General features: G+C 47.5%; 1 protein-coding gene across 1 annotated transcript in view; it reads left to right on the top strand.

The window, feature by feature from the left end:
* The window catches only part of LOC132320857 (ATPase family AAA domain-containing protein 2-like), a 164173-nt gene that overhangs the window by 107524 nt on the left and 33530 nt on the right, over positions 1–23119 (top strand). Inside the window, exon 4 of the mRNA XM_059834481.1 lies at positions 19913–20268. Within this exon, the coding sequence (XP_059690464.1) occupies positions 19913–20268 (356 nt within the window). The remainder of the gene's footprint in view (positions 1–19912; positions 20269–23119) is intronic.

Below are 23119 nucleotides of genomic sequence, written 5' to 3' on the forward strand. Positions count from 1 at the left end.
AGCTGGAATAACTGCTATAGAGCTTGCTGAGCTTCAGTCTCCAATGTTTGACCTACATCCAGTGAGGTTAGCAAGAGGTTAAAGCGCAGTGTGTAAGTACAGCTCCCCAAATCATCCATCTGGAGTAGTGGCTACATGGGTGCTTGTGGTGTTTGGGGGTACTGCAAGGGTATTGGGTTGTAAGTGTTCTGGATGAACGTGATAGAAATTGTGACAACTCCTTTTGGTGCATAAATGCACCATGTTGTCCTGGTAAGCATCTCTTAAACGGATGGACTTCTTCCTGCCAACTAAACAATGTATTCAACATTCATGTCAGGTATGTACTGCCATGTAAACCACAGAAATACTGTTGGTTTTTTTAGAGCGCTTTTGCTAATGATGGAAAAGAACTTCCAGCCTCCTGAATTAAAGGACAAAATGAAATGGCGAGTACTTTTCTGTTTCAGTAGATAATGATCATGTAGTTCACTGGGCAATTGATTCTCATGTTTACCACTTCCTTTTACAGGTCCAATAGTTTCCATCATTCTGTGAAAATGGTACTTAGGAAAAAATCCTAAAAAAAGACCGACAGCTGAAAAGTTACTACAGGTATAAATTTATGTATGGGATTTTTTTAAAGTTCTAAAATTAAAATATGCTTAATATGAGTGGTTGGAATTTTAATCTGTGTTTTTCCTTCTGTCTTTCAGCATCCTTTTTGTTACCCAGCCATTAAATCCAAGTCTTGCTATTGAACTTTTGGATAAAATGAATAATTCTGAGCATTCCACTTACCGTGATTTTGATGACGATGATCCTGAGGTAGGAATACGTTTTAATCACAGAATCAGATTAAGTTTTCGATTGCCGACAAAACTAAATGCTTATGATTTCTTGAGCCACAGAATGTTTTGTGATCTGGGAACAGGCTCAAGGGTTGCTTTTACTTTTGGTTGTGCTGCTCTGTCACATGTACAGGCCCTTAGCAAAACTCATTATATTTGGGGGAGAAACGCTCAAAGAGAAAGAGATGAAAACACTTTCAAATTTTGTTTGCGGTTGTCCTTCAACAATTTTGCAGCAGTATGTGTGGACTTATTCTCCAGTCCCGAGTTCTGTCGTGCATTCTGCTTTCTGTTTCTTTGTGGAATTATGTTTCCATTCATCTGCAAAACAAGCATTCGTAAAAATCATGTTCTACCTCTGTAGAACTTGTTCTTTTGTTCCTCATTTGCTTTCTTATGAGAAGGAGAGAACGATCCTGTAGTTGTTTTTGTCAAGCGGTTTGGTATGTGTTTCTTGCAGATTCTATTTTCTCTCTTGGAATACTCTGAAACTCCATTTCACCTACGGTTTTGTCAAAGACAAAGTTTCTGACTTTCTGCTTTAACAGCTGGGAAGAAACAGCACGCTTATGTAAGATGATAAGCGGTGCAGGACTGAAGTGTTTCATAAACAAGAGAAAACAGATATTCTGTTACTGCATCCTGTCTTCATACTTAACTGTATGTTAGTGAAGACTTTCCAACTATCAATACCGTTAAACTGAGAGGCCAAAAAGGAAATGTTACCTGAGCAAAGACAAATGCTGGCCAGCATTGTCTTTACTTGCTCAAATCCAGTGTTTTAAAAACCCTTGTCTTGAAGTTAAAGACACTCTACAGATAAAATGTCTCCAAATGATTCTAACTTTCATGTACAATCACATACATGCAATCTTTATTTTTAGCTTCCGCTTGATTTCTGTCTGTCTTTGTTGCTATTATGCTAAAGAAACCTGCTAAAAACCAGGTACACAATACTGGGTTTAAAGTGAATATATTTTGGTATTGAAGTATTTTATTGTTCACTTCTAGCCTCTGGTAGTGCCTCATAGGATTCATTTGAGAAGTAGAAATGGGAGAGAAGAAAAGACATGCTCTGAAATAAACTGTAAGCATATGACAACATTAACTATTCTTAAAATAATCATTGATATTCACTTATTTCAACTCGTATTCTGCATAGCTGACGTATATAGAAACAGTTTTAGTGATATTCAGGAAAAGAAAAACTTATGCTGTTTCACTTACGGATATAGTTTCTAGATGACTATGCAAAAGAAACATTAGTGTAAAGCATTTGAATGCCCCTTTTGTCAGCACTTCAGCAAATGCCACTATTGCTTCATCTTAACTGAACAGGACGCAACCTGAGCTCTTCTGAGAGCTGGTTGGTATCGCTTCATACGCCACTGCAGCAGGGATATTCGGAGTGATGCCAGATTGTGCTAGGTAGCAGAATGGCAGAGGAAGATTTTTCTGCCTTAAATTAGTCTCTTGTTGTGGTTTTTGCTTTTGAACTGAAACAGTCCTTTAGAAATCAGGAAAGGAGGTGGTTGATCGCTGGCCATTAAAAGCAGACTCCATCCCCCAAACTGTGGTCATTCTTTTGCTTGAATTAAATCAGAGCAATCCTTGGAGCTTTAGTTGTGCAAACTTTGTGCAGATGAGTTAAGATGATACTGCATCACACAAACTGAAATATGCATTAGTTTCCCCGAAACCGGCTGGGTGTGGCGATTAGCTCCATTGGGTTATGTTAATGTTGTCTACCTGGAGACAAAAGTAGATCTAGCACCTGATATAGCCTCTGGGTCTCCTGATAATGGCCGATATGCAAACTTGAGACTTGGCCAAACAGCCAAGTCAGTGAAATGCCCCAAATGGGTGCCCTAAGGCTGACCTACCTCATTATAATGTTAAAAACCACACCTCCTAGCTAGAAAAGCCCCCAACCCAAATAAGCCCCCTACTCTCTGGGCATGCGTAGTGAATTAAAAGAGAACTGTATTTTTAAGATGAAGTAAGAAAGATCCTAACCAATAGTTAGCTAAAGGGTGGGACCAGTAGGTGTAACTAACTTTGTTAACTGTTTAAATACCTGTCATGATTTCAACTGGGTGTGCATGCTAGGAGGAAAGATCCCCCATGCACCCAGTGCTGCAATAAACCAATGTTGGCTTTCTAAACTATCATTTGGTTTGGAGAGTTTTCTTGGTTACGATTTTCGGTAACATAATTACAGTCCAACTTAGATTCTTGTTTTCATTTCTCCTCTGTAGTTGGTCAAGTAAAATTTGGTCCACCGTTGAGGGAGGAGACAGAGCCACATCGTGAGTTTGTGAGTTACAAGCATGGGCTATGCTCTGCACATTATTCCCTGAAAATGTCTGTGGAGGAGGAGAAATCCAAGATGTGTAACATACCTCCTTAGTGCTACTGAAGTTGGTAGTGAATTTTTCTGACAAGTAGCATATTGGTCCTGGATCTTTTGGTGCCATTGCACTATATGCAGCAAGACCCCTTATTCGTGGGCTCTGCCAGGTGTGATGTATGTGCTAAGCAACAGCCCTTGGTCTTGTGGGTTTCCCCTATGCTTTATACCTCATTGCCAAGTATATAATTCCCTTTATTTATAGAGTTATTTTTTTAATTGTAGAATGCCTGTCCATATTCAAATGTTTCTCTCCCTTGTGCTTGTATTGACACTTGAGCCACGCCGAGTCTGGCAGTTGATGTATTCTGTGAAGGTGTGTTGCCAATGTTTTCATCCTACGGACCTGTCAGTGCAAGGGGTGTGAGAACTCAAGCAGTGAGGGAAAAGGGGTCTGTGCTGCCTCACGCACGCGATTGCAGCAGCTTCCTCTCTTCTATGGAGACTGTTGCTTTCCACACTTGTGCACTTGGGCAGTTTCTTCACATTCCTGGATAAAAAAGACACTCCTTTGCTTCCTTACTGCAGACTTCTGTGTTCTCTGTTTTTCTAAGGCAGGTGTTGAGGTGAAAAAGTTGGCTAAGTGCATAGGTGGGAGGGACACTGGCTTTGCTGAGTTGGTTTTGGGAAGGGTGTGTAGCTGGGAATGTAATTCCTCTTCTGAAGGCTACAAACTACACGTGAGTGGGATTTCTGGCGTAGGTTTCCTTGTACTGCTCTGTCGTTGTACTAAAATCTCCTTCCCGGTGCCTTGTCCTTTGGTAGTGGGTCAGCTGGCTCTGGGTGTATGAGTTTGTACGTGATCGGCTGGACAGGTAGTCTGCAGGTTCTAGTGCCCGTTGGAGACAGGGGAGAATAGCTTACCACATCTCACGTAGGACTTAGGCAGTTGTTTCAGATATGTTATTTAGACCTTGACATGACTGCATAACAACATCATTTCGGAGCCCTGGTTATACAAGTGTTTGTTAAACATGGTAATGAAGTCAGTGTTTCACTGTAAACTCATCACCGTAAACTCCAAAAGATTTTTGAACTGATTCCAAGTTATCCCGGCTTTGCTCCCCTGTTGCATTGTCTGGATTATAAAGAAAATACAATTGGTAGCATCGTATAGTTCAAATTATAATGCTTGGCTCCTTAAGAATTTCATTTATTTCTACAGACACAGAATCATAATTGCAAAGAGATGTTAAGGGAGAAGCTGAAGTTTTAAAAATACTTTTTCTGTTTCTTTCTTGCTTTATCAGTTACTGACCAAACCAAACCAGTTAGCGGACAACTTCATGGGGCAGAGATGTGTTTTCCTTGCACCTTAGGAACCTGAGTTGCTAAACCGGGGAGAGGGATTTTCTGCAGGGACTAAAGCACAACTTTGGAGAGCACTTCTTTGTCCGGTGTTGTTGGGAGGGAGGAAGAGCCTTTTCCTACCTTGTGGGTTAGCAATCAGGGCCTTTGCACTTTGGAATGGCAGAAGCCCTTGCTGCTCCAAGAAGGGACTTGAACGATGCAGATTAATTCTGCTGATAAGGAAATCTCTTAGTATTGTCTGCTCCTGTTGGAGTTTGGGTATTTGAAACCTGTCCAAAGAACTTGCCTCATCTCCCTGCCTGTAGGGAAGATCCCTGATTGCTTGTTTGGATCTTTCTGAAGAGGGCAATTAACTGGTCCACTGCTCGTATCAGAATGAAGCATGCAGTCCTGATCTGTCCTTTCCAGATAAAACAGAGTTATGATTTTGAAAATGATGATGTCGGGGTCTAGAGACCAAAGAAAATCTGTATTTTGTCATTAGATATAGAACCGATGGACAATTTAAATTGGCATGTCAAATGCGAACTAGAGCTCTGTTCACAGAATGGCTGTTCCAGCAAAGAGCCTTAGCACAAAGCAGGCTGAGGGAGAAGTTTGTAACAACCTACACGCTCTTTTAAATGCAAGCGGGAGCAAGAGGTGCCTGTCTGTTCCTCCAGCACTAACAGTGTGGATCCCTTTTCCTTACAGCAGTTCTTCTGACCCTTTTGCTTCTGTCTCACTAAAGCATGCTTAAATTTGATGTTTATAAGCCAAAGGACTGGACCGCTGCAGCATGAGGAGTTATTGGTGGTGGTGCACGGAGATGTGGAACTGGCACATACTCGCCTCTAACTGAGGCAGTTTGTCGCTCATTGCCACAGCTCAGGTGGTGAACAATAATCCATTCTTTTGGTGTGACTCGGTAGTGTCTGGTAATGTGACCGTACCCTTCGCTGTGTTTTACCTCCATCCCCAGAACTGGCTTAACATGGTTTGAGTTTCAACTAACAACTTTTTTTTTAGCAAGAAACTTTCCCTTTGTGTCTACGTGGCTTTCAGTCACAATGTAAATAATTTGAGTGTCTTGATCTCTGTCTAACAAACAGCCTGGCAGTAGTGATTTTTGGACGATTCAGAAGAAAAATACTACACTGCAAGATCTAACCTGGTATTTTTCATCTTATACCTTTCTTTGTCAGTGTTAGTTTTGTCTTTGTTTTCCTTTTTCAAAGCTCATGTTGTTCCCTGTTGTTGTACTGGTGTTTTCATCTGTGTAAAAGCCATTCAGTCAGTATAAGGATGAGTCTAGATGTGTGTTTCTGTAATGTAGGAAGGAATTCTTAGTATGTGCAGTATTGAAAGAATTTAACCCGTATTCATGTTTAGTTGAATCATTTGTATGGAAGGGGCTCAGTATTAGGCACTCATTCTAATTTCTTTATTTAACTGCCTTGCAAAGCATAACTTGTTAGTTTTTTGGAGGGTGGTTAAAAATAGAAGAGACAGTCTCTTTGTATTTTTGTCTGGTAGTTCCTTTAAATAGTCCCATGAAAGACTATAAAATTACATAAATGTAAGTCTCTGAATTCTCCAGATGGTAATTGTGTGACAGAATGAATATACACTGAATAGCAGTAACAGAAAGTGGGGTCATAAGTGTTTTCAATGGCATTTGGCATCGCTTACAGACTGATACGTTTTTGACATTTTCTTTTACTGCACTGCTAAAAAATTTGGTTCCTAGCATTGCAGTGTAGAAATTACTCTAGAAAGAGAGCTTTCTTATTTCTGTGCTCTTTAGGCACTGTGTAGTTCGAAAAGTAATGCTTTGAAATCTTGGACATCTTCATATACTGTTAAAAAAGTTAAAGAAACGTTCTGTACTAGATGAAGAGCATTATTCTGCTAACTTTCTTTGATTCGTGAGATGTTTCATAGAAGTGCAGTGAGGGGAACATGGAAGACTGGGGTGCTTGGGAATGTCTTGGTTTGGTTTTCATGTGGTGTTTTTTGTTTTGGATTTGTTACAAATCTGTAATATAAAAACTCATCTACACGATGTACATAGGTGAGCAGGCACTTCTTTACTGCAGCGCTGGACGCACAGGGGATCACTCCACCTAGTGTGCGTGCCTAGTTTCTCTGCTACAAAAGTTATATTCAACTAAAGTATACATATTCATCATATTTCCAAGAAACAATTAACATACTCATACAATTTCCGAGAACTCATTAATATATGTAAAGGCTTTTGAGGCATGGGCCTCCAGGTACAGAGGTGGTTGTCTGTCGTCCTCTGGTGGTCGTCCATAGTCTTCCTCATGGTGTCCTTTAGTTGAACCCCATCTTTGCGCATGCTCAGGTTGGTTGCAAAATCCCATTCTTGGAATCTTCTTAAGTTTTCCTCAGTTTACTGACCAGGCCTATAACTTACCATTCTCTTGACAAGCAAACCCTATCGATTCACAATGCTACATTGTTCAACAGTTAGTTTATGATGAAATCACAGATAAATCATGCCTAGTTACCTTCATACAGAATATATATAATTTATTTTTTATTAATCGCTCTCTGGATTATACTGTTCTATCAATATCCATCCTTAAAATAATCAATGGTTATTTCTATTAATATCTATTGATTGGCATTCTTGATATTCAAATCAAGATGGGAAAGGTAAGGAATTTTCCAAGCAGCATCACTGGTGCCTATCAGGTCACATTGTCACAGGACTCAAACGAAACTTTTCTATTAAATTCTTCATCGTTCCATCTCGTTACTGTTAGTTCCTTAGTATGGAACGGCAACTCCCTGGTGAGGTTCCTATGGTTAATGTTTCTAACTGAAAAATCCTAACATATGCATTTGTATTTTATTATTTTATTTATTAATCATATTTAACCTTTCTGTATGATTATATTTGATTATTTTAAAAAATCAGAGTATTTACAACAGATTTGTTTGTTTGTTTTGGCATGAGTTGGCTTGGTGTGACGTGATTCTGCCAATACCATAGTTACTGAGAGCTTAGACTGTCTTCCCCGTTCGTGGAAGGATTTTCCTGTATTGCTTGATTATGAAAATGTTTCATAAATTGCGTTGAGATGAGTAGCTTAGATTTCTCTGTACGCGGTTGGAGCACCTCCATCGTGTGCAATTGCTCTGGTTTGGGGAGTGTGGTTTTGGTTTTTCGGTTTGGTTTTCTTTTGGTTTCATCTTTTCAGTTTAACGCTTTTTAAAATCTGCCTTTTTCAGGTTACTTTCAGTGTTTGTCGCATGTCTTGCTAGCCTCGTATCTGGGGGTCTGAGAGACGAAGGAGAACATGTCTCCTAACTGGACTGTCCTTTCCCATCCTTCTTTTGCCCCATGCTGTTCAGTACCCTCTTCAAAAATTATTACTATGATAAAGCTTGTAAAGTACTGTTGTTGTCCCATTCGTGGGAGGGTTTTTAAAGTCAATCGACAGCACTTTCTGTGTTTCACTGCTTTCTTCACAACCTCCTGTGCTCATTGTGAATCAAAGAGGAGAATTCTGGTTTGGTGGCAATGCTTCACCCATTTGTGAGGTTTTTTCCAGTAAGACCTAATCCTTCTTGAAACTAGGAGAAATATTTAGTAGTTGGTTCCTTCTTCTGTTGTGGACCAGCACACACTGATCAGACTTTCTCTCTCTGTCTCTGTCCTTCCCCCACTCCCCGCTCCTGCTCTTGACAGTATTGGCTTCAGCTATGTTCAGTGAGAAAAGTGATATGTGGATTTTTCAAACGTCATCAAGAGGAAAAGAAGCATAATATATCACCTACTACTGTTGGGGTCTTTCCCATGCTGTTTTACTGGGTTTATAAAATGCCTTATGAGCAACAACTCTTTTGCAGAGCTCCATGTCTCTAAGATCCTGCCCCAAAAAAATCATCAGAAATTGAGACATATTTGGGGCATCATGAGTCATAAAAGGTATACAGTCAAGGTTGGGAGCAAATCTGGGGAGTGAGTGAGGGTATTTTTTCCTATCGCCTCGCATTTGGCACAGCTTATGCAGTCACCATGCACATTACCTTTTAAAAACTTGACAGCTACGATGTGGTTACCCTTTAAAAATCATTCCTCTCCTTTTCCTCTTCCCCCTCCCTCTGCCACTGTGTTCCTGAAACAGCTACCTGGATCTGCCAGAAGGATGGAGAAATTCAGTAAAGGTCTTGTTAGCAGGGAAAATTCCGTGTCCAAACCCCAGTAGCCGTTCATGCAAATGGCAAACAGACAAGAACAAGATAGTACTCCTCTTTGATCTTCTACAAATATATCCCTTTGATTCATATCTAAAGACAGAATAACAGAATATTGTGCTGTACGTAAAGGGCTCTTCTCTTTTTCAGGATAGATCTTTTTTACTTTTTCTGCACCTAGACAACAAGTTTCTGAGGAACTTACTAACTTGAGTACCTTCCGCCGTTTGAGATTGTCTTGCACATTCTGCTTCCTGTCATTTCGAGTTCCTCCTGTTCCTATTCCGGTCATTGCGCTGTGTTTTGGCAGCTGTTTTCTGACAATCTCCTTTGCCTCGGGAGCAGCAGAGGTATGCTGGTCTTTAAAAAAAAAAAAAAAAAAAGTCTTACCTTCTGTGCATGTAGGTAAGCAGGCACTTCTTTATTGCAGTGCTGGACGCACAGGGGATCACTCCACCTAGTGTGCGTGCCTAGTTTCTCTGCTACAAAAGTTATATACAATCAAAGTATACATATTCATCATATTTCCAAGAAACAATTAACATATTCATACGATTTCCGAGAAATCGTTAATATATGTAAATGCTCGTGAGGCATGGGCCTCCAGGTACAGAGGTGGTCGTCTGACGTCCTCTGGTGGTCGTCCATAGTCTTCCTCATGGTGTCCTTTAGTTGAACCCCATCTTTGCGCATGCTCAGGTTGGTTGCAAAATTCCATTCTTGGAATCTTCTTAAGTTTTCGCCGGTTTACTGACCAGGCCTACAACTTATCCTTCTCTTGACAAGCAAATCCTACCTATTCACAGTGCTACATTGTTCATAGCTAGTTTATGATTAAATCGGGGTAGCTCATACCTAGTTACCCTTATACAGAATATATATATATATATATATAACTTTAGATCTTTTAATAATCACTTTCTAGCTTATAATTTTCTGTCAATTTCCATGCCTATGAATAATCCATGTTTATTTCTATTAATATCTATCGATTGGCATTCTTGATATTCATATAAAGATGGGAGGGTAAGGGGATTTTCAAGCAGCATCACTGGTGCATATCAGGTCACACTGTCACAGGACTCAAACAACACTTTTCTATTCAATTCTTCATCGTTCCATCTCGTTACTGTTAGTTCCTTAGTATGAAAGGTCAACTCCCTGGTGAGGTTCCTATGGTTATTGTTTCTAACATAACAATCCTAACTTATTTATTTATTAATTAAATTTAACCTTTCTATATATCATATTTTGATTAAAAATCAGAATATTTACAACAACTCTGTCCTGGGAGGGGGCCAGGGAATCCAGTTTGGACTGGGAATGATCCCAATCTGTCGTGGGAGGGGGCCAGGGGATCCAGTTTGGACTGGGAATGATTCCAGCGTGTCCAGGGAGGGGGCCAGGGGATCCAGTTTGGACTGGGAATGATGACAGACTATCCTGGGAGGGGGCCAGGGGATGCAGTTTGGACTGGGAATGATCCCACTCTGTTGTGGGAAGTGGCCAGCAGATCCAGTTTGACTGGGAATGATCCCAGTCTGTCCTGGGAGGGGGCCAGGGAATCCAGTTTGGACTGGGACAGGTCCCAGCCTGTCCTCGGAGGGGGCCAGGGGATCCAGTTTGGACTGGGAATGATCCCAGTCTGTCCTGGGAGGGGGCCAGGGGCTCCAGTTTGGAATGGGAATGATCCCGGTCTGTCCTGGGAGGAGGCCAGGGGATCCAGTTTGGACTGGGAATGATCCCAGTCTGTACTGGGAGGGGGCCAGGGGATCGAGTTTTGACTGGGAATGTTCCCAGTCTGTCCTGGGAGGGGGCCAGGGGCTCCAGTTTGGACTGGGACAGGGCCCATTCTGTCCTGGGAGGGGGCCAGGGTCTCCAGTTTGGACTGGGAATGATCCCACTCTGTCCTGGGAGAGGGACAGGGGATCCAGTTTGGACAGGGACAGGGCCCAGTCTGCCCTGGGAGGGGGCCATGGGATCCAGTTCGGAGTGGGATAGAGCGCAGTGTGTCCTAGGAGGGGGCCAGGGCATCCAGTTTCTACTGGGACAGGGCCCATTCTGTCCTGGGATGGGGCCAGTGCTTCCAGTTGGAACTGGGGATGATTGCAGTCTATCCTGGGAGGGGACCAGGGGCTCCAGTTTGGACTGGGGCAGGTCCCATTCTGTACTGGGACGGGGCCAAGGGATCCTGTTTGGACTGGGACAGGGCCAAGTCTGTACGGGGAGGGGGCCAGGGGATCCAGTTTCGACTGGGAATGATCCCATTCTGGACTGGGAGGGGGGCAGGGGATGCATTTTGGACTGGGAATGATCCCAGTCTGGAATGGGAGAGGGGCCAGGGGATCCAGTTTGGACTGGGACAGGGCCCAGTCTGTCCTGGGAGGGGGCAAGGGGATCCAGTTTGGACTGGGATTGATCCCAGTCTGTCCTGGGAGGGGGCTAGGGGGTCCAGTTTGGACTGGGAATGATTCCAGTCCATACTGGGAGGAGGACACTAGATCCAGTTTTGTCTGGGAATGATCCCAATCTGGACTGGGAGGGGGCCACCGGATCAAGTTTGGACTGGGAATGATCCCAGTCAGGACTGGGAGGTGGATATTGGATCCAGTTTGGACTGGGAATGATCCCAGTCTGTACTGGGAGGGTGCCTTGTTATCCAGTTTGGACTGGGACAGGGCCCCGTCTGTCCTGGGAGGGGGCGAGGGGATTCAGTTTGAAGTGGGAATGATCCAAGTCGGTCTTTGGAGGCGGCCATGTGATACAGTTTGGAGTGGGATAGAGCCCAGTGTGTCCTAGGAGGGGGCCAGGGCATCCAGTTTGGACTGGGAATGATCCCGGTCTGTCCTGGGATGGGGCCAGGGGTTCCAGTTTGGACTGGGACAGGGCCCACTCTGTACTGGCAGGGGCCAGGGGATCCAGTTTGGACTGGGACAGGGACCAGTCTGTCCTGGGAGGGGGCCGTGGGATCCAGTTTGGAGTGGTACAGGTCCCAGTGTGTCCTAGGAGGGGGCCAGGGCATCCAGTTTGGACTGGGATTGATCCCAGTCTGTCCTGGGAAGGGGCCAGGGCATCCAGTTTGGACCGGGAATGATCCCAGTGTGTCCTGTGTGTAGGCCAGGGGATCCAGTTTGGACTGGGAATGATCCCAGTCTGTCCTGGGAGGGGGCCAGGGGATCCCAGTTGGACTGGGAATGATCTCAGTCTGTCCTGGGAGGGGGCCAGGGGAACCAGTTTGGACTGGGACAGGTTCCAGTCTGTCCTGGGATGGGGCCAGGGGATCGATTTTGGATTGGGAATGATCCGTGTCTGTCCTCGGTGGCGGCCAGGGGATCCAGTTTGGACAGGGACAGGGCCCACTCTGTACTGGGAGGGGCCAGTGGATCCAGTTTGGACTGGGAATGATCCCAGTCTGCCCTGGGAGGGGGCCAGGGAATCCAGTTTGACGTGGGAATGATTCCAAACTGTCCTGGGAGGGGTCCAGGGGATCCAGTTTGGACTGGGACAGGGCCCACTCTGTCCAGGGAGGGGGCCAGGTGATCCAGTTGGGACTGGGAATGATCCCAGTCTGTCCTGGGAGAGGGCCAGGGCATCCACTTTGGACTGGGAATGATCCCAGTCTGTCCTTGGAGGGGGCCAGGGGATCCAATCTGGACTGGGTCAGGGCCCAATCTGTGCTGGCAGGGGGCCAGGGGATTAAGTTTGGACTGGGACAGGGCCCAGTCTGTACTGGGAGTGGCCAGTGGATCCAGTTTGGACTGGGACAGGGCCCAGTCTGTCCTGGGAGGGGGCCAGGGGATCCATTTTGGACTGGGATTGATCCCAGTCTGTCCTGGGAGGGGAACAGGGGTTCCAATCTGGACTGGGGCAGGGCCCAGTCTGTACTGGCAGGGGGCCAGGGGATTAAGTTTGGACTGGGACAGGGCCCAGTCTGTCCTTGGAGGGGGACACGGGTTCCAGTTTGGACTGGGAATGATCCCAGTCTGTCCTGTGAGGGGGCCAGGGGATCCAGTTTGGACTGGGAATGATTCTAGTCCATACTGGGAGGAAGCCAGGGTATGCACTTTGGACTGGGAATGATCCCGGTCTGGAGTCGGAGGGGGCCATTGGATCCAGTTTGGACTTGGAATGATCCCACACTACTGGGAGGGGGCCAGGGTCTCCAGCTGGAACTGGGAATGATTGCAGTCTGTCCTGGGAGGGGGCCAGGGGATCCAGTGGACTGGGAATGATCCCAGTCTGTCCTGGGATGGTGCCAGGGGATCCAGTTTGGACTGGGAATGATCCCGGTCTGTCCTGGGAGGGGGCCAGGGGATCCAGTTTGGACTGGGAATGATTCTAGTCCATACTGGGAGGAAGCCAGGGTATGCACTTTGGACTGGGAATGATCCCGGTCTGTACTGGGAAGGTGCCAGGGGATCCAGTTGGGACTGGGAATGATCCCAATCTGTCCTGGGAGGGGGCAATGGGATTCAGTTTGGAGTAGGAATGATCCCAATCTGTCCTGGGAGGCGGCCATGGGATCCAGTTTCGAGTGGGATAGAGCCCAGTGTGTCCTAGGAGGGGGCCAGGGGATCCAGTTTGGACTGGGACAAGGCCCACACTGTAATGGGAGGGGCCAGGGGATCCAGTTTGGACTGGGACAGGTCCCAGTCTGTCCTTGGAGGGGGCCAGTGGATCCAGTTTGGACTGGGAAAGGGCCAAGTCTGTACGGGGAGGGGGCCAGCTGATCCAGTTGGGACTGGGAATGATCCCAGTCTGTCCTGGAGGGGGCCAGGGGATCCAGTTTGGACTGGGAATGATCCCACTCTGTCCTGGGAGTGGGCCAGGGGATCCAGTTTGGACTGGGACAGGGCCCACTCTGTACTGGAGGAGCCAGTGGATCGAGTTTGGACTGGGACAGGGCCCAGTCTTTCCTGGGAGGCGGACAGGGGAAACAATTTGGAGTGGGAATTATCCCAATCTGTCCTGGGAGGGGGCCAGGGGCTCCAGTTGGAACTGGGAATAATTGCATTCTGTACTGGGAGGGGACCAGAGGCTCCAGTTTGGACTGGGACTGGTCCCAGTCTGTCTTGGGAGGGGGCCAGGGGATCCAGTTTGGACTGGGAATGATCCTGGTCTGGACTGGGATGGGGCCAGGGGATCCAGTTTTGACTGGGAGTGATCCCAGTCTGTCCTGGGAGGGGGCCTGGGGATCCAGTTTGGACTGGGACAGAGCCCAGTCTGTCCTGGGAGTGGGCCAGGGGATCCAGTTTGGACTGGGAATGATCACAGTCTGTCTTGGGAGGGGTCCAGGGGATCCAGTTTGGACTGGGACAGGGCCCAGTCTGTCCTGGGAGGGGGCCACGTGATCCAGTACGGACTGGGAATGATTGCAGTCTGTCCTGGGAGGGGGCCAGGGGATCCAGTTTGGACTGGGAATGATCCCAGTCTGTCCTGGGAGGGGGCCAGGGGTTCCGATCTGTACTGCGGCAGGGCCCAATTTGTCCTGGGCGGGGGCCAGGGGATTAAGTTTGGACTGGGACAGGGCCTAGTCTGTCCTGGTAGGGGGCTAGGCGATCCATTTTGGACTGGGAATGATTCTAGTCCATACTGGGAGGAAGCCAGTATATGCACTTTGGACTGGGAATGATCCCGGTCTGGACAGGGAGGGGGCCATGGGATCCAGTTTGGACTGGGAATGATCTCACTTTGTACTGGGAGGGTGCCAGGTCATCCAGTTTGGACTGGGACAGGACCCAGTCTGTCGTGGGAGGGGGCCAGGAGATCCAGTTTGGACGGGGAATGATCCCAGTCTGTCCTGGGAGGGGGCCATGGGATCCAGTTTGGACTGGGACTCGGCCCAATCTGTACTGGGAGGGGCCAGGGGATCCAGTTTGGATTGGGACACGGCCCAGTCTGTCCTGGGAGGGGGCCAGGGGATCCAGTTTGGACTGGGAATGATCCCAATCTGTCCTGGGAGGGGGCCAGGGGATCCAGTTTTGACTGGGACAGGGCCCATTCTGTCCTGGGAGGGGGCCAGGGGCTCCAGTTGGAACTGGGAATGATTGCAGTCTCTACTGGGAGGTTGCCAGGGGCTCCAGTTTGGACTGGGACAGGTTCCAGTCTGTCCTGGGAGGGGGCCAGGGGATCCAGTTTGGTCTGGGACAGGGCCAAGTCTGTACGGGGAGGGGGCCAGGGGATGCAGTTTGGACTGGGAATGATCCCGGTCTGGACTGGGAGGGGGCCAGGGGATCCAGTTTGGACTGGGAATTATCGCAGTCTGTGCTGGGAGGGGGCCAGGAGATCCATTTTGGACTGGGAATGATTCTAGTCCATACTGGGAGGAAGCCAGTGTATGCACTTTGGACTGGGAATGATCCTGGTCTGGACAGGGAGGGGGCCAGGGGATCCAGTTTGGACTGGGAATGTTCCCACTCGGTACTGGGAGGGTGCCAGGGGATACTGTTTGGACCGGGAGAGGGCCCAGTCTGTCCGTGGAGCGGGTCAGGGGATCCAGTTTCGACTGGGAATGATCCCATTCTGTCCCGGGGGGGGGGGGGCAGGGTATCCAGTTTGGACTGGGACAGGGCCCAGTCTGTCCTGGCAGGTGACACGCAGAAACAAAATTCACAACTCACACAGAGTTATAAAGCTGACATTGGTTTATTGCGGCGCCGGGTGCAAGGGGATTTCTCCTCCTAACATGCACACCGGGTTAAAATCATGACAGGTATTTAAAACAGTTAACAAAGTTAGTTATGCCTCCTGGTTCTACCCCTTAATTAACTCTTGGTTAATACTTTTCTTACTTCATCTTTAAGTTACAGTTCTCTTTTAATTCACCACATATGCTCAGAGAGTAGGGGGCTTAATTGGGTTGGGGCTTTTCTAGCCAGGAGGTGTGTTCCTTAGCATTAGAATGAGATTATAATGAGACAGGTTAACTCTAGGGCACTATTTTGGCAGTCTTTTCTATATTTCTACTATTCGTCCTTGTGCTAATCATTATTGCTAGTTAGCAGAGAGTCAGTGAAGACACTCTTTATCAGCAGAGAGTCAGTGCAGACAGTCTTTATCTCTAATATGTCTAAGTACCGGGTGCAGTTGTTACAAAGTATTTTCTCTACATTTTTCTTTCTTACTTTTAACCCTTGTTTCTGACGATGCCCTGTAACATTGTAAAGTTCCCCCAGGATCTAGTAAAAATCCTCCAGGATACTCTCTTTTTGAATGTGAGGTGTTGTGGTTGAAGTTCTTATTTTTAATTAGCTTAAGCAGGAATGTGTTCATTACTTGTAAAACATGCTCTGGAAGCTAGGCAGTATGCAGAGCTGAAAAGTAAACCCTCATCAGAGAATGTTCTGAGGGCCCCACAAGCTGTACCACGCACTTTTCAGAGTAGTAGAAGTTGGGAAACTATTTGTCAAAATCGATGAAATACTGCCCTCTTCGGATTAAATTTGGTCTAGAGGTAGCTGCACTTGCAAGGAAAGAAAAGAGATCTGAAGAAAGAATAAAGGGACAAAAGATGCGGCTTGGCAACTGGGTGAACCTTCTACAGCGGTTGTTCATTGGAGAACCTCCATAATTTCTGAGTGGCAAATACAGTGACCCCCATCAAAGCGAGAGATATGGGTAGCCTGAATAAGAGCAACACGCCATGTACCGGTGTATTTTAGGATAATAGCGTAATGAAAAGAAAGGTGCCATGAAATGCAAGCAGCAGATGGATGCCTGAAAGTAAGCAGGCGGTGGTTCTTGGTGTAATTAAGCAATGGAACTTCTTGCTGCTCAGTTTTGTGGATACTAAGCTTTTGAAACGTTCAAAACCAAGGAATCCAAGCCCCCAAAAGAAAAGCCCATTGGAGAGCTTTCACACACAAAGACACATTCAGGAAGTCTCTGAGCTGCAAACTGCTGGGTGAGCGTGCTGCAAAAGTACCACCATTTGCTTGCCTCTGTCTTATGCCCTTTCCTAGGTATTCTCCCCTGGCAGCTCTCACTGACTCACTTCTAGTACCTTCAGTGCTCACCTTAGTGAAGTATTCCTCCCTTAATGGCAAAACTGACTTGCACACTCACCACTAGGTAAGGCATTTTGCAGACCTACAAGCAGAAAAGGGTTCAAAAATAAGATGAGTAAGATGCGCTCATACAGAAATTTGTACACGCTGAACCATTTGTCTGATTAGTTTGACTGTTTTTATGATAACTTCCTCACGCAGAGTTGCACACAACATTGTTCCAGCTGTAAGTCACCACACACTCTGAAAATCTGATTGCTTTTCAGACCTTTTACGAGAAAGATGGGCACAGCAGGATCTGAACCTTCATTGAGCATCTGCACAGCTGAGGGTCCAGGACATCGCTTTACCCTTTCACAAGATGAGGCCTAATCCTTCTCGCACGTCCTGCAACTTCTGCTGCAGAGATGAAAAGTGCTCTTGTTCATCCCTTCCTTTTTTTGACCCTTTGAGACTCCCGTGGAGAGAACTGAGGAAGTCATCCTTATGCTCCCATCCTGGTAAAACCCACAACTCCATTCAGCTTTCACACGTCTCAAACAAAATGGAAATCACCATCTAAGGAAACTGCTGCTTTCTCTCCACCATGGTGGACTGACGTGGATGCCACTTCCATTTTGACACAGTTTTACAAGTGAAAGAGTTCTTTAAAACGCTGTAATTCCTTCAAATGCATTGTAAAATACTTCTGGTATAGAACATCTTTAAATACGTTCAGTGTATGAACAACACAAATCTTTTTGTACTGAAATATTTTATTTGTATTTCTTTAATTAATGTTGAATTGTAAAAATACTTTTACGTAACAAAATTTAAAAATGTACAAATTGTGTCACATTTTAATACCTGTCAATTGCAGTGCGTTTTTGTGCAGAATGCATATAACAAGATGATCTAGTATTAATGTACACAGTTCTTAATTGTATGCTATAAATTTAAGTGTATGCAAAACTCTTCACACTAGAAAGAAAAAAAAAATAAAGGAAGATTTTTTGGCAAGTAACATTGCAAGTTACATGCTGCATTCTGTCCTTAGGTAGGTACCCTGTTGCAAGTGAGAGCAGAATCTACATCCCAGAATTTTTAGAGTAGACTTGGTATAAAAGCGTACTTGCAAAGGAGCCAACCTCAGTGGCATGGTTTGGATCACTTACAGTGACTGCTACACTCATTTATTAATATGACCTACAAGAAAGAAATACTACCTTGCACTTAGCTACATTTCTTCATGAAGTGGGCACTTAAGAAGGTCTTCTATGGCATGTTAGAATGACTAGTTCCAAAAGCATGAACAAGATGTTTTGTGGCCAGATGTTGTCAGGCTAAACCAAAACATCAAGCAGTTTGGTTTGCTTTTGTACCGTGGCGTGAGCTGCTATGCTTATAGACTACACTGGAATATTGAGACGTTACATTATGGAACGTATATGTAGATGACATGTGGCTGCCTAAAATGTTCCACAAAATATTCCAGCACTAGCTGCTAGGGGAGATGGGAAGAAGAAAGTGTCCGTGTTTCCCAAGGCCATTCCTGAAATATATGCCATGCAATTTAAGTGGCTGTCTTATTCTTTAAGGATGTCAGCTTTGCGATTTTTCATTTGGGAACATCTGCACTTTTGAAGTTCTGACCACTATCGGATATCATAGGAAACTCAGAGGCCAAAATTCACCCTCACCAGAGTTTCATGGGGCCCAGATGAGTTGCTGGCACGTATGGTGCCTTGTGGCAGCTCCCCTGAAACCAGGGAGGAACAGTATTAAAAACCAGTACTTGGTCTCTCGGCATTTCATCGGACGCCATGTTGAGAACAGAATTGCACTGGCTCAGGGCAGGGTCGACAACGAATATAGATCTGGATGCTCTGGGTTGTGGCCACTCAGGTCTTGAAGGCTGATTTGCAGGCTCAGGGATCCAACCTCGTCTCTGGGCAACCCACTCCAGTGCTTCATGATCCTCACAGGGATTTTGGTTTTGATCCCTTACCTCCAGCCTGAACCTCTCTAGTTTCAGGAGGTGCCGCCGTCTCTCACCCTCCCACCAGGCAGTGCTGGGAAGAGCCTGTCCCCATCCCCTTGATACCTTCCCCATAGGCACCGGGGTGTGCTGTAAGGTGCCCCGATGCCTCCTCTGCTCCATCCTGAACCAACCCCAGCCCCACAGACCCTCCTTGCCTCCCCTGAGCCCCTCTGCTCTGTCAACGTGACTCCGGGACCCCATGTGGGATGTAGTGCCCTCATGAGGCCTGGTGGGTGCTGAACAAAGGGGATCACCCTTGTGCCCTCCAGCTAGGGCAGAAAGAGAGCAGAAAACCCTGATGTCACCGAGTCCCCGAGCGATGGGTTCTGTTGTCAGCGACGGATGGGCTGTGTCACCTAGCGATGGTGACCAGGCGACCCTCGCTGCTCCTATGCGGGCACTGAGTCCCACTGAGCTGGCTCATGCCCACACTCCAGCTGAGCAGCTTGTGAGGCTGGAGTGCTGAGCGAGGCCTTGGAGCTGGTGTCCTGACTGGGGAGCTGTTGCTTGCAGCTCTCTGTGCCTGACCCCAGAGCCGTCAGCAGATTATCCCCGGCCCTGCCAGCTTTAGGCAGCTGGGGCACCCAGGAGACGCGCTCGAAGCAGCAGCGGTGAGCTGGGTGGGGAAACCTCACCCTGGGGAGCTGGGAGGGTTTCCTTCTTGAGGGACCTGGGCATTTCTTCCACCCCTCGCCGGGCCACCCAATGACCGTGGCCTCTCTTCCTTTTCCAGCACAACACCCGCTGCTGCAGCGCCAAAGGGAGGGAGCAGTTCGTCACCCCCGGCTCCCCCCGCCCACCGCAGTGAGTGGAGAGCATGGCCATGGAGGTAGGCGACCGCTGTCCAGTATGCCTGGACAGCTGGGATGATGCTGCCTACGTGATGCCGTGCCTCCACCAGTTCTGTTACGGGTGCATCCTGCGGTGGGCTCAGAGCAAGCCCGAGTGCCCCCTCTGCAAGAGGAGAGTGCAGTCCATCGTGCACTCGGTGCGGGCAGATGATGACTTCGAAGAGGTCATCATCACACCATCTGGGTCGGCATCACCATCAGTTAGCACCCGCCAGGCAGGAGGAGCGCCCAGGCAGCCAGCCACCCAGAGCCCCCCGCGCCCTGTCACACCCCAGCCGCGGGCGGTGGAGTCGGGGCCCAGGCCTCCAGTGGGCGGCCTCCAGCCCGACACCTGGGCCTCCCTCTTCGACGAGCACCCAGATCTCCTCCAGCGCTTTCTGCCCTGGCTGCAACAGCAGCTGGGGCTGATCTTTGCGGAGGAGCCTTCAACAGCAGTCGTGCTGGAGGACCTCATCCTGTCTGTCCTGGGCTTCTTTGGGCTGGACGAAGGGGTCCTGGTCCGGCTGCTGCAGGCCAGCCTCCAGGATCGCGCGGCGACGTTCGTACACCAGCTGATCAACGTCGCCGTGCAGCGCTGCAGCAGGGAGGCCCACCGCCTGCTGGGCCTCGAGGACGGCCATGCCGTCGAGGAGCGGGAGGGCAGCCCTGCGGCTGCCCCTCGGCCTGCTGCCTCCCGAAGGGGGTCTCCTGCCCCTGGCCCAGGCCCCTCCGGCAGCCCTGCGGGAGCCGGCGAAGAGGAGCGCCCCGGCACCTCAAGCGCTGCTCTTCGTGGGGGTCCCAGCAGCCCCCCCGACGCCCCCGTTCCCACCCACGGGGAGCAGGAAGAGCCGCAGGAGGATGCGGGTGAGGCTGGGGCAGGTCCCTCCACTCCCAGCCGGGGCAGGGACCGCTCCCCTGGAGGGCCTCGGCGAGCCCCGAAAAGGAGGGCCGGCAGCTCCCCGGAATCTTGCCAGCCACCCAAGAGGCCACCCCACCGGCCCAACTAGGACCAGGCCCCAGGAGCTGCCGAAACCAGGGCCGGGCCAGCAGCTGGGGCGCGAGCCGGCCTGCAAGTCCATCAGAAGGCCCCAGATCTATCAATCCAAATAAACTGCCCGCAGGCAAGTGCGGCCCAGCTCCAGGCCTGCATCTCTGCAGCTGGTCCCCGGACAGATGTTTCCAGCCGGGGGGTCTCCAGGGCCAGCCCGTGCCCCATCGCTCATCACCCCAGGCCCGTCCTCCTCCTCACCGCACCCTCTGCCCCACGTCGCGGGGCTCCGCTCTCCTACCAGCCTGCGCTGCCCGGTGCAGCCTCCCTACGGCGGCACCCAAATCCTCCTCCTGCGCCGAGTCACCGATGGTGCTGCTCTCTGCATCAACCTGGGGTCGTACCCTGCCAAGGCATCAGCCCCAAGAACTGCAGCAAGGGGAAGTGCAAAGCCCTGCACCTGGGGAGGGACAACCCCCGGCACCAGCACCTGCGGCAGGCTGCCTGGCTGGAAAGCAGAAACAGCCCTGGAGGTCCTGGGGGGCACCTACTTTTTTGGAAGTAAAAAGATTTACTTCAACTCAAGCTCTGAACACCCAGAGATGCTTACGAACCTCAGTTTTCATTACGAGGAAATGTTTTTGATCCTTGTGACTGCAGAGGAAAAGCTGAAAAGAAACAAAGAGGAGCAAAGCAGAGAGAGTAAGTAAACAAAACTCTGGGTTTCCCCACTTTCTGACTGTATAGCACCAAAAAACCCCGACAAACCAAAGCCAGGGAGGTTGGTGACCAATTTTCTTGAATTCAATTGCAATTTTGCAAATTTTGCAACTTGCAATTTGCAAATTTTCCAAATTTCAGAGCAGAGGTTATGTAGCACCTGTTCAAAACACGAAGGCTATTAAAAGGTTATTAAAAGGCTAGCTCTATCCTGAAAATATTTTTTTCCCACAGTGGACATTTGGGCAGCCTGATGGATCACTATTCAAAGTCTGCATGAGAGATCCTTGGTCTTGTACGCACTTCTAGGCTCGTTGTAATACTAACTACATGGGCAATTACCTAAAGGCTATGTACCTCAGGTATCTCAGGGACATCTCAGGTACCTCAGAGAAGTAGGACATGAACTTGACGTCGGGGCCAACACACACAGGGCTGTTTACATTTCCCTGGGACTGCAGAACATTTCTGGAGAGTCTTACCTGCTCTTTTACCCACACAACTTTACCTATGCTTTATGGTACATACAAGACCCTGCCTGCGGCAAAAAAATCCACAAGTTAGTATAGTCACGGAATGTTGTTAAAAATGTAAGCAAGCTTGATGAACATACCAAAAGTCCAGCTTGTCAGTAAAATATTTCCAAACTGCAGAGTGGAGGCCACATCATTTAGAAAAGGCTCCCAAACTGCTCAAGTGTTCCTGAATCCTAGATTGTCACACAAGGTGTTTCAAGCATTTATAGTAATCATGGCTGAAACTTCAAAAAGGAGACCGGTCGATGTTATGCACGTCAGATTGTAGGGATCTTGTGTGATCTTCACAAGTCCTCCTCGATGACCGTTTCAAAAGATGGCAATTACTGGTTGCCTGAAATACGCTAACAAAGTTAATAACACTGACGCTAGAAAGGTTTTTTTCCAAATCATGCTTGTGCATGATGTTGTTTGAGACTTCAGGGTGCTGTTCTAAATACTGAAAAGATGATAAATAATGCAAAGTTATGAATCACCATGTATTGCAAATGCCAGAAAATCCTGAGGTGAAACCTGGCTATCTGAGAAGGTACACAGTGTAGTATTGCCTGAAATGTGTGCATGTTCATCAGACTGCTCAAACCTGTGGAGGATTAGATGATGGTCTCAAATTCCATGGGACCACAAAAACAATGCAGGCAGCGAAGAAGAGCATGTTGGGCGCATCTTACAGATGCGCAATACTTAGCATACATCCATAATACACATACGATACCATACGAATTAACTGTTTGTTTCCAACTTTTTGGGGATTTGCCAGGGTACAAAAAACAATCTAGACAAAATTATGACTCCAAGTTTTAAAAAAAAAAAAAAGGTGTCAAATTGCTTCCTGAATTCGTTTTGTTTCATTTGGGTTTTGGATCCTTTTTACATTTCTAAACTTCCAACTTGTTTTTAATTGCCAGTGTCTTTTTCATTCTACTGTCACCCTGGCCACATTCTTTACTCTGGATGAACTCCTCTGTCCTGAGAAACTGCACAATCTTTTTCACTCTTTACTGCCTTTTTCTTTTTTTATTGTTCTAGGCCTTTGTATTCTGGTGAACTCCAATCTGGTATTTTTAAAAGTTCTCAAATTAAATGGAGGAATTGTAATTAGCTTATTAACTCCCAGTCTCTGTCTTAAAACTCGTTATTAATTATAGTAATGTATTTTATACCTCTGAAATAGCTAATCTATTATTTCCCTCCCCCCCCCCCCCCCCCAGGAAATAATATGGGCTATGGACGTGGCTTTTGACAGTTGCTGGAGGACT

This window comes from Gavia stellata, unplaced genomic scaffold (assembly GCF_030936135.1).
Source record: "Gavia stellata isolate bGavSte3 unplaced genomic scaffold, bGavSte3.hap2 HAP2_SCAFFOLD_34, whole genome shotgun sequence".
Classification (NCBI taxonomy): Eukaryota; Metazoa; Chordata; class Aves; order Gaviiformes; family Gaviidae; genus Gavia; species Gavia stellata.